Source organism: Carassius auratus, chromosome 27 (assembly GCF_003368295.1).
Source record: "Carassius auratus strain Wakin chromosome 27, ASM336829v1, whole genome shotgun sequence".
NCBI lineage: Eukaryota > Metazoa > Chordata > Actinopteri > Cypriniformes > Cyprinidae > Carassius > Carassius auratus.
Genome location: NC_039269.1, coordinates 21,187,973 through 21,199,083, shown reverse-complemented (window position 1 = coordinate 21,199,083; position 11,111 = coordinate 21,187,973). Strand labels below are relative to the sequence as shown.

Sequence of the window (11,111 nt, the reverse complement as noted above, 5' to 3'; positions counted from 1 at the left end):
ATGTAAGACTAATCTAAACATTTTATGCAACTGGCCATAGCAGGTCACGCTTTCATTAAAGTTATTTATGTGTATTTAGAGAAACCAAAACTTTAAACGCATGTTACTGATACTGAGGAACAGAGAGACATATAAGGGTTTGTAGGATATGGGAATGCAGTGAATGCTCTTTTATATAGTTTACCACATGATGCAAATCCTCTAGCACGCTACTCTCACTCACATTACTATTAATATTAATGTTGTAATAAGTCAACAAAAAGGTTCTTGTTCACATTTGAATTTACATGGTGTGATGCATTCAGATAATTCAGACACATTAAAGGCTGTTGTTTTTTTGTAGAAAAATGTGTACTTATTAACATTGATAGCTATTTTCATGGGCCTGTATTAAGAGGGAAATTAAAAAGGATATTTTTTATTATCATAACTTAATCTAACGGACTTGGCCCCTTAAATGGGGCAACTTAACTTTGTAAAAAGAATGTGATCCATCCAGTTGGGTAAGATACAGTGCCAAGTCTCTGTATGAAGAATTTCATACAGAGAAACTGCATTTGTTAAAATTACAAATGACCTGCTCCTTGCATCAGATCAAGGCTGCATCTCATTTCTAGTCTTACTTGATCTTAGTGCTGCGTTCGACACCATAGATCATGACATACTCATAGACAGATTACAAAACTATACAGGTATTCAAGGGCAGGCTCTAAGATGGTTTAGATCCCACCTGTCCGATCGCTACCATTTTGTTTACTTAAATGGGGTGTCATCTCATTTATCATCAGTAAAATATGGAGTGCCACAAGGATCCGTCCTAGGTCCCCTTCTATTTTCAATATACATGTTGCCCCTTGGTAATATTATTAGAAAATACGGAATAAGCTTCCACTGTTATGATGATACTCTGCTATTTATCTCAAAGAGACCAGATGAAACTTCTAAATTATATAAGCTAACAGAGTGTGTTAAAAATGTAAAAGATTGGATGACAAATAATTTTCTCCAATTAAATTCAGATAAGACAGAGATATTAATTATTGGACCAAAAAACACTACACAGAATCTTGTAGATTACAATCTGCAACTAGACGGATTTACTGTTACTTCCTCTACAGTCAGAAATCTGGGTGTCATATTAGACAGCAATTTGTCTTTTGAAAATCATATTTCCAATGTTACAAAAACTGCATTCTTCCATCTTAGAAACATTGCCAATTTTTAGATTTACATCCCGTGGTAACTAGGATTTACACAAGCTCCAGTCTGGATCCAGAACACCTGAGAAGAGATGATGCTGACCCTCAGAGGACCTCAGATGATGCTAACCCTGAATCAACAACAGAACTAACAAATATTGCTACAAGTGTGACTGCATCATATAACAATTATTAATTAATAATATTAATAATGTTCATCGTCTAGCTGACTACGTCTTGTATAATTTTTTTCTAAAAATCCTGTCAAATGTGCACAAACTGACAGTCACCACCATAAGCTACTACTAAATATTGTAGAAACATAATTTTCTGTAAAGTTGCTTTGTAACGATTCGTATTGTAAAAAGCGTTATACAAATAAACTTAAAAAAAAAAAAGTCAAAGACTTTGGGAAACATGTTGCTTCATGCTACGGTTCACATAACTAACAGTGTTTTGCTCTGGCCTTTACTGTGACCCTGCTATGACCCTTCTGAAGAAACACTGGGACCATGTTTCAATTTGGCCACATAGTCTATACAGATAGTAAATGTATTAAAGAGAAAAAGAAGTAATTCTCTTAAAGAAACAAAATCAATCTTTCTGTACCTGCCCTAAATAGAAGTATGCTGCAAACAATTATTCACTTTTGATATAAATTAGATAGAACAAGTGCATCTTTCTTTAACAATAAAAAGTGAATTTCAGTGGAAAAAGTGCCCTTTAATGCTGAGAGCAAAAAAGGTTTTATTTCAGATCTCCCACTGACCAACAATTACAGTTAAATAAGCCTGATGTCATAACTACAAAATACTCTAAGATCAATTTCACCTTCATTTGATGTATTTTATATCTTCTTTGCTTTCCTTTTTTTTCTTATGACTTTATATCAAAATATAACTTAGAAAGGCTCAATAGGCTACCCAAGGTGAAGAAAATGAGAAATTAAAATATTTTTCATAAATCTAAAAATTCTAAAGTAATGCAATATTTTCCTTACACCTTGGTTTTTCTTTATTTACAGCTATACCTTGACTTTTTATCACTTGATGGACTACAAAGATATCAAAACGATATCTCAATTCAGCAATTAAAAACAATAAAGGGATCGTGGAGAGAAGTAAAACTGGACCACAGAGGGTTAACCATGGATATTTACAATAAGCGCGTCACCAGCGTGCACCGGAAGTAAATCGCAATGGGACGCAGTCGATTTCAAGTACATGTTGTCAAAACTTTTCGTCCGATGTCTTGTTTTGTGTATTGATTAGAGTCAAGAGCGCACAGTGCCACGATGGCACACCGATACCTGCATCTGTCCAGAGGCTGCAGGAACCTTCTCCACGCTCTGCTGCCAAATGTCAGATCAACAAACCGTGTGCAATCGGTAAATGTGCAGCTTGACTTCTTTCTCTGGAGCTTTCATCATCTGGGAACGCATCACCATACGCTACGATCTGATCGCGAATACGCATTTATTCATCTGTGTGGTCCGTGTGTGTTGTCTGCTGCAGACCGGAGAGTTTGACAGTAAACAAGGGTCGGCCTGTTTGACATTGCGTTGGGTAACGCGTCCAGCTCATGTTATGTCACAGTTCTTCACATGAAATCTGATATAACGAGACAGCGTCCAAAACATCAGTGCTATCGCTAACTCTGCATTGATTCTTTAATATTGTAATAATTCTTGTGAACATCGTTATTATAGTTATAAATACCATTTAGATCCAATAGATCTGTTTCCGCGTTATCTGCTGAAAATAGTTACATAATAATTCATAATGGGAAAAGAGCAGGAACCTTCAAAAACTAAGGATGAGTTTTAGATATATAAAATTAGAGGATCCTAGAGGTTCTCGAAATGGCTTGAGTATTTCATTATTATTATTATTATTTTATAGCAGTTGTAATTATGTCTGTTCACCATCTCGGTATATTTGCTTTTGAAGGTTCAGGGTGTTGGGCAAATCGTCCTAGACAGAAGATCCTTGCTCTCTCAGGTCTTGGGCACCTATAGAAGATTGAGCTCCAAACCTCCTAAAGGTGTGAATTACAGGAATTATAAAATGACACAGAGTTCTCTAACCTGGACTGTTCTGCTAATTGCATTTTATCTTCTTGCACTGAAGGATTTGAAAAATATTTCCCTAATAATCAAAACGGTGGTCCAAAAAATGGTGAGCCCAAGCCATCCAACGCAGAGGTCAAAGGTAATATTTCTCATAATCTTGTAATGTGAGCTAATTGCCTTTTGACTTGCAATATAATCATGTTGTTTTCTGTATCTGTTTTAACCCAGAGGCCAAACCAACCAATGCTCAGAAGACCACTGGTGGAGGTGGAAGTAGTGGAGGAGGAGGAAAAAGAGGGGGGCGGAAGGATGAATCCAGTTGGTACAGCCGTCTCCAAAAGGTTAAACGTTGTCTAGCAATAACTATTGGTAATACTAGGCTTATTGTAACATTTAAAGCTCGTTTAATACCGTTTACTGAGGCAGATGTAATGATACATCATATGTCACCAGAGAGAACTGTTGACATTTAATTGGAAGATCAAGGGTAACATTTTGCTAAAAAAAAAAAAAAAAGCCTTCACCTTAAGATCAATACAACATTGCCCTAATTTCTCTGTCATTTGATGCAGGGTGATTTGCCGTGGGATGATAAAGAGTTTCGTATGTATTTCCTGTGTGGAACAGCCTTCTGGACAGCTGTCACATATTATTTCTTCTTCCGAGATGGAGGAAGAGAGGTCACCTGGAAAGACTTTGTAAACGGTTACCTTGCTAAAGGAGTGGTAAGGAATTACTTCTATTTGATCTGTATTTTCAGTCAATGTTGTTTGGCGTTTCTTTCCACCTACACTTGAACTTTGACCCATGAAGTTATGTATTTTATCTCCGCTAGGTTGACAGGTTGGAGGTTATAAACAAGCGATATGTAAAAGTCATCTTTACCCCTGGTAAAACTCCAGTTGACGGGGTGAGTTCTTCACAATGTTTTGATACAGTTATGGTTATTATTTTTAGATAGTCATTGGTAACCAAGCCAGTGATCATATAATTACACAGATCGTCCATTAGCAGCCTGAGCCAAAGTAGGATATATATTTAGGAGAAATTAATACTTTTATTCAGCATTAAATTGATTGAAATTCACAGTAAATATATTTTAAATAAATGTTTATATAAATTATTATTATTTTATTTTATTAACATAATTTCTATTTCAGATTGGAATTTTTTTTTATCATGGTTTCCACAACTGTTTCCAACATTGATAATAATAAGAAATGTTTTGTGAGCACCAAATCAATATATTAGAATGATTTCTGACACCGAAAACTGAAGTTACGATTGCTGAAAATTCAGCTTTGCATCAGAGGAATAAATTACAACTGAAAAAATATTTAAATAGAAAAACAAATTTTTACAGTTTTTTTTTATTCTGTATCTTTGAACAAATAAATGCAGCTTTCGTGAATATATAAAAAAAATCTAATAATTATTTGGTATAATCTTGCTAGAAAAAGATTTAGAATGGTTATCATATGTTAATGTAAAAAATCTTGTGTAATATAACTTGAGTTTGTTTGATGGTTTTTATTGTAATTGTGGTTTACTTGTATTTTTTTTAATTGTTATTTTTTTGCCATGAGAAAAGCCTAAGATACTGACATGGCATTAAATTTTTTTTACAACTACTACATAAAAAAAAAAAATCACTGACCCCAAACCTTTGAATAGTAGTATATGTACAGTATTTTTTTATTTTGTCTCTAAAAACTATGCATATTAATGACACAATGAACTGTGATCCTTTCTCCAAGCAGCAATATGTGTGGTTCAACATCGGCAGTGTGGACACATTTGAGCGAAACCTGGAAACTGCTCAGCTGGAGCTGGGGATCGAAGGAGAGAACCGACTGCCAGTCGTCTACTCCACTGAAAGCGATGGGTGAGATATTGACCTCAATTTGCAATAAATTGAGTAACGGATAAGAAAAGTCTCATCAATCAATCCATGAACTTTAAATGCTGTGCGTATTTGATTCTTAATTTCAGTCTCATTCTTCCATCATTTCCAGGTCGTTCCTCTTCAGCATGTTGCCCACTGTAATGATCATTGGGTTCCTACTGTTCATGCTGAGGAGAGGGCCAGCCGGGGCAGGGAGGCCGGGGAGGGGAATGGGTGGGCTCTTCAGCGTCAGCGAGACCACTGCCAAAGTACTACGAGACGAGATCGATGTCAAATTCAAGGATGTGGCGGGCTGTGAGGAAGCCAAACTGGAGATCATGGAGTTTGTAAACTTTCTTAAGAACCCAAAGCAGTACCAGGATTTGGGTGCCAAGATTCCAAAGGTAGCGCGAGACTTTTACATAACATTACACAACGGGTTTGTAACTTAGTAAGTCGACTTAGATTTCAACAGAGGGTTTGATCTACTTGTTTAGGGGGCTATTTTGACCGGACCCCCGGGCACAGGAAAGACTTTACTAGCCAAGGCCACTGCGGGAGAGGCCAACGTCCCCTTCATCACTGTGAATGGATCCGAGTTCTTAGAGATGTTTGTTGGGGTTGGGCCAGCCAGGGTCAGTAGATTTTCTGAATCCTATTATGAGCTTCGTGGTGTTCAGTATGCTTTCCAACAAACTTTGTTCACAGTGTGACTGAAACACTCTAATTTTGGGTAGGTTCGGGATCTCTTTGTACTGGCCCGGAAGAATGCACCCTGCATTCTCTTCATAGACGAGATCGATGCTGTAGGAAGAAAGAGAGGCAGAGGCAACTTCGGCGGACAGAGTGAACAAGAGAACACACTCAACCAGTTACTAGTGGAGATGGATGGTTTGTATCTAGAAGACCAGATCCACAAGTTTTTAGTCATTTCAATTATTATAATTTTTTATTTCATTGACATTTTTAGATCGCTTTATAATTTCATTAAGATTTCTTGTAATAAAAATATGAGCATTCTATTGGTCGCAAACCTTAGATCCTTCACGTGTCAGATCATCAAACAGTATTTATTGATAGTATTAAAAATGATGTAATGGAATTATATATGCTAGTTTCTATCCCTCACATTCTCTCTCATTTGTAGGATTTAACACTGCTACCAATGTTGTAGTGCTGGCAGGCACCAACAGACCAGATATTCTAGATCCAGCTCTGATGAGGCCCGGACGCTTTGATAGACAGATATATATCGGTAAGGGTTTTTGTCACAGCCCATTTTTTTTATTTTTTTTTTTATAGTTAATTACAAATTTTATCCTTTAAATAGTTGGGTAACTATAATCACAGTTTAAAAGCTGCTTTTCTTTCTTTCTTTTTTTTTTCTTTACATGTGTTTAATGTTTTAAAAGTGTACACCACAATTCAAGTGTAAGCTGTTGTTAAGATTTATTTTTGGTAATGTTTTTAAAACATTTCTTATGCTGACCAAGTCTATATAAATATACAATGAAACCGCGATAATGCTAAATATTATTATAAATCGAAACAAATGATTTCTGTTTAATATATATTAAAATGTTATTTATTCTTGTGATAGTAAACCTTCAGTGTCACATGATTCCTCAGAAATCTTTTAAATATGCAGGTTTTGTGATGTTAAGAATAGTTGTGCTGCTTTATATTTTCATGGAAACTTAATTATTATTATTTTTTGATTCTTTGATAAATAGAAAGTTCAAAGCAACTGTTTATTTGAAATATTTTGTAACATTATAAATGTCTGTACTGTCTCACTTTTGATCGATTTAATTCATCCTTACCGAATAAAAATATGAATTTCTAAAAAAAAAGATCTTAATGACCCCTAACATTTAAACTGTCATTTAAGTTCATGTGTATTTAGTATATTGCATAATGATTGCAGGGCCACCAGATATCAAAGGCAGAGCCTCTATTTTCAAAGTCCATCTGAGACCACTAAAGCTGGAAGCAGAGTTGGACAAAGAATCTCTGGCAAGGAAAATGGCTGCTCTAACACCTGGTTTTTCAGGCATGTAAAGAATTTCATACATTTGAGTTTCAAAAGTTGTTTATGAGATGTGAAGTAAGTTTCACTGCTTACTGATTTCTCTCTGACAGGTGCGGACATTGCTAATGTGTGCAACGAGGCTGCGTTAATTGCAGCCCGCCACCTATCTGATGCCATCAACCAAAAACACTTTGAGCAAGCCATCGAACGAGTCATTGGCGGTAAGTGACAGATGTGAAATTTGAAAATCTCACTTCAGTTTTTTTCTTAAACATATTTATAGTAAACTGTGATATTAATCTATTAGAGTGCATGTATAGTTTTGGTGTGAAGTACAGATCATTGTAAGCTCCCTGCATGTTTAGGTCTTGAGAAGAAGACGCAGGTGCTGCAGCCGGAGGAGAAGAAGACCGTGGCTTACCATGAGGCTGGTCATGCTGTAGCCGGCTGGTTCCTTGAGCACGCTGACCCTCTGCTTAAAGTAAAACTCAAACTTTTTTGCCTGTACTGTAATACTCTGCTTTTTCCTTTTTCAGTGTACTGAGTCAAATCATTGGTCATTTCTAGGTGTCCATCATCCCGCGTGGGAAGGGTTTGGGCTATGCCCAGTATTTGCCTAAAGAGCAGTACCTGTACACCAAGGAGCAGCTTCTGGACAGGATGTGTATGACGCTGGGTGGACGTGTGTCTGAGGAGATCTTTTTTGGCCGCATTACCACAGGGGCACAAGATGACCTGAAGAAAGTAACGCAGAGTGCCTATGCACAGGTCAGTCATCTATATATATGATTTGACCACTGGTTTATCATTGGATGAATAAATGTGCTGTTTCGGAAAATGGAGTGGAAAAGAAGTACATACTGCTGGTCAAAAGTTTGGAATAATGAATACATTATTGTTTTCATTTTGGGCAATGCGCTGACATATGGCACGGTTGTGCTTCAGGTGTCCTGTGTTCAAATCCCACCTTGTGGACCTTTCCAAGTGCCATCTACCTCTCTCTTTCCCAGTTGCTTTGTCAGATATCAATCGCCCTGTCATAAAACATGCAACAATGCCTAAAAAAGCCTTATTTTTTACAAATAATTTTTATTGTTTAATAATTAAAACATTTCTTATTGTCAGTGTTGAAAAAGTGTTTTTTCTTAATATTTTTGTGAAAAATCTTGAGTACCTACCATTCAAGGATCGGTAAGTTAGAATAAAAAAAGTTTATAAAATTCAAGAATGGATTAATTTATTTTTTTTAAAGATATTTATAATGTTACAAAATATTTATATTTCAAACTTTTGTGACTTCAGTAGGTGTATATATATATATATTATTTATTTAAGAAAACAATTTTTATAATAAAAATAAGAAATGTTTCTTAAACACCAGATCAGTATATTACAATGATTTCTGAAGGATAATGTGACACTGAAGATTGAAGTAATAACTGCTGGAAATTCAGTATTCCATCTTGGGCTGCAGAACTCAAATCAATTCAAAATAAGTGTTTTTGTTTAAATAGTGTATGTGTGTGTACTTTAACTTAAATAAACACACACACACACACATATATATATTAAAGACAAATATGTTAGATTTAAATGTAAAATAATTATATATAAATTATATACAAGTGTGTACATAGTTTTTTTTAATATTATATAAATATATATATACACACACACACACACTAGATATACACATTACACACACATAGTATGTAAACAAACTTTTATTTTGAATCGATTTATTTGCGACTAATCATTTTACACCCCTATTTCCATCACAGTAACATTACTGTATATTTTAAAATATATTAAAAAAAGAAAACAGCTATACATATATTAAATTACTGTATCTTTTACATATTATACATCCCTAATATATTCCACAGACTCCAGCTGAAAACTGTTACTCTTTCATCTACAGATTGTGCAGTTTGGCATGAATGAAAAGGTAGGGCAGGTGTCTTTCGACCTGCCGCGGCAGGGAGAGATGGTTTTGGAGAAGCCCTACAGCGAGGCCACGGCACTTCTCATCGACACAGAGGTCAGAAACCTCATCAGCATGGCCTACCAGCGCACACTGCAGCTGCTAAATGAGAAGAAGGCTGAGGTGGAGAAGGTACAGCAGGCCACTATCAGGATCAATGCCTTTTATTTGTATTGATTCGGTTTCCTCATCATGTCACATGAATTGTGTCTACAGAAAACAACTGTGAAACTAACAGTAATGCTCTCTTTTGACCACTAGGTGGCACTATATCTACTGGAGAAAGAGGTGCTGGATAAGAACGACATGGTAGAGCTGCTGGGCCGAAGGCCGTTTGCTGAAAAGTCAACTTATGAAGAGTTCGTGGAGGGAACGGGAAGCATGGACGAGGACACGTCGCTGCCGGAGGGCCTGAAGGACTGGAACAAGGAGCGCGGCAGCGAGAAGGAGGAGAGTACGGAGGAGCAGGTGGCCCGACAGATCACTGGTGGTATGCCCTTCTGAGGACACCCGTTCACCATGACCCTGGAGGATCCAGAGCACTTATTTAAGAGATGGGGAACACTTGCCTAAAGGACACTCAGGCAAGTACCCTGCCCTTCAGAAGATCTGCAGCTCTTGGTAGTAAGCGTTGGACTTCTGTTGTGTACAGTAGGGTGTTTATGAAATATAAACTTTCTTGTGCTGATGTTTGTGTTACAGCAAAATATAAAGGATCAGGAGATCTTCTGTTGAAGGTGAAGTGTATTTTACGTGATGCATCATGTGCATTGCCCGAAAATCTGTTTAAGGAAGGCAAAAGCACTGTAGCTTGTCAAGAAAGATTCTCTTTATTCATTTCAATTTTACACATCAATGACCAAGAATCTCTTTCTTTATATATATATATTCATGTCTAACAGAAGACATGTTAAATCACCTGTAAGCTTTGCTGCTGATATGCACAGGTTGCGTTAACTCTTTCTGTACATTTAAGATCCCAGTTCAAAACTGCCGCAATTTCGGTGACTTTCTGAAAGGTCTTTCTGCAGTTCTGCTTGCTCACTGGCTTCTGAAAGACTGAAATATACATGAATGTTGTAAACAGTGCACAAAGTCACTCGTGTCTTTCACAGATTTGCAGTGGCATGAGCATCAGCCTTTGGTTGTTATTTTATGCAGTTTATGATCACGTCCTTTGATTGAAGGACCGAGCAGTCATTTCTGATGTGTTTTCTTCTGTTGAAGTTTATATGCTTCATTTATGGCCCAGGCAGCTGCTATTTGTAGTGCAGGCTGATTAAACTAGAGTAAATATTGAAATAGTTACATACGACATAATTCGCATTTGTAATGAAATAGGATGCAAGCATACACAAATGCAGATAAGTAGTTCATTATGTTAATGATCAGCTTATGAACGTGTGTGATTTTTGACAGCAGTATTTATTCTACAGTGCAAATCCAAAACACAAATCGAGCTTTGAGCTTAAAAACAGAACTCAATCTAATATGCATTGCCCTTTTGTGACTTCAGCTTGATATTACATCTAAATGTGTATTTTGTTCTGTGCAAAGGGGTTTGAACATGTTTGAAAACCTAAATAAATCCCCAAATATTTCAAATTGTTTCTCTTTAATCGTTAATATGATCTTTGTTTGTGAATTTGTTAGTTTTGTTTAGTACATGGATTTCAGATATCTATAAGATACACTGATCCAGATTGATAAAAATGGTTGCAAATGCAGCAAAAAATATGAATTAAAATGATTTGAAATCTAGTGGTACTGATGAACCGGAAAGTAGGGCTGGGCGATATGGAGCAAAAAATATATCTCGATATATTTTGCTATATCTCGATATACGATATATATCTCGATATCTTTACAGGAAAAATAACCCCCAAAAAACTACTGCAAAAACAAATAAGGCAAATATTACATGTTAAGGGGCCTATGAA

At 36.2% G+C, this 11,111-nt stretch overlaps 1 protein-coding gene across 1 annotated transcript; it reads left to right on the top strand.

Moving 5' to 3' along the window:
* Positions 1–2,493: 2,493 nt before the first annotated feature.
* Positions 2,494–10,776, top strand: LOC113045853 (AFG3-like protein 2). The gene is made up of 17 exons (XM_026206549.1): positions 2,494–2,586; positions 3,149–3,242; positions 3,329–3,409; positions 3,499–3,611; positions 3,843–3,995; positions 4,106–4,180; positions 5,031–5,155; positions 5,286–5,559; positions 5,653–5,790; positions 5,893–6,046; positions 6,303–6,410; positions 7,083–7,208; positions 7,298–7,408; positions 7,553–7,668; positions 7,755–7,955; positions 9,109–9,303; positions 9,433–10,776. The coding sequence occupies exons 1-17, from the start codon at positions 2,494–2,496 to the stop codon at positions 9,673–9,675; spliced, it is 2,400 nt and encodes a 799-aa protein (XP_026062334.1). The 3' UTR covers positions 9,676–10,776.
* Positions 10,777–11,111: the final 335 nt, after the last annotated feature.

Bases quoted from the DNA above. Each gene is read 5' to 3' on its own strand.
- LOC113045853 (XM_026206549.1), top strand. From the start codon at position 2,494: ATGGCACACCGATACCTGCATCTGTCCAGAGGCTGCAGGAACCTTCTC. The intron at 3,612-3,842 runs GTTAAACGTTGT...CATTTGATGCAG, and splicing joins GGTACAGCCGTCTCCAAAAG to GGTGATTTGCCGTGGGATGA. The intron at 6,411-7,082 runs GTAAGGGTTTTT...TAATGATTGCAG, and splicing joins TGATAGACAGATATATATCG to GGCCACCAGATATCAAAGGC.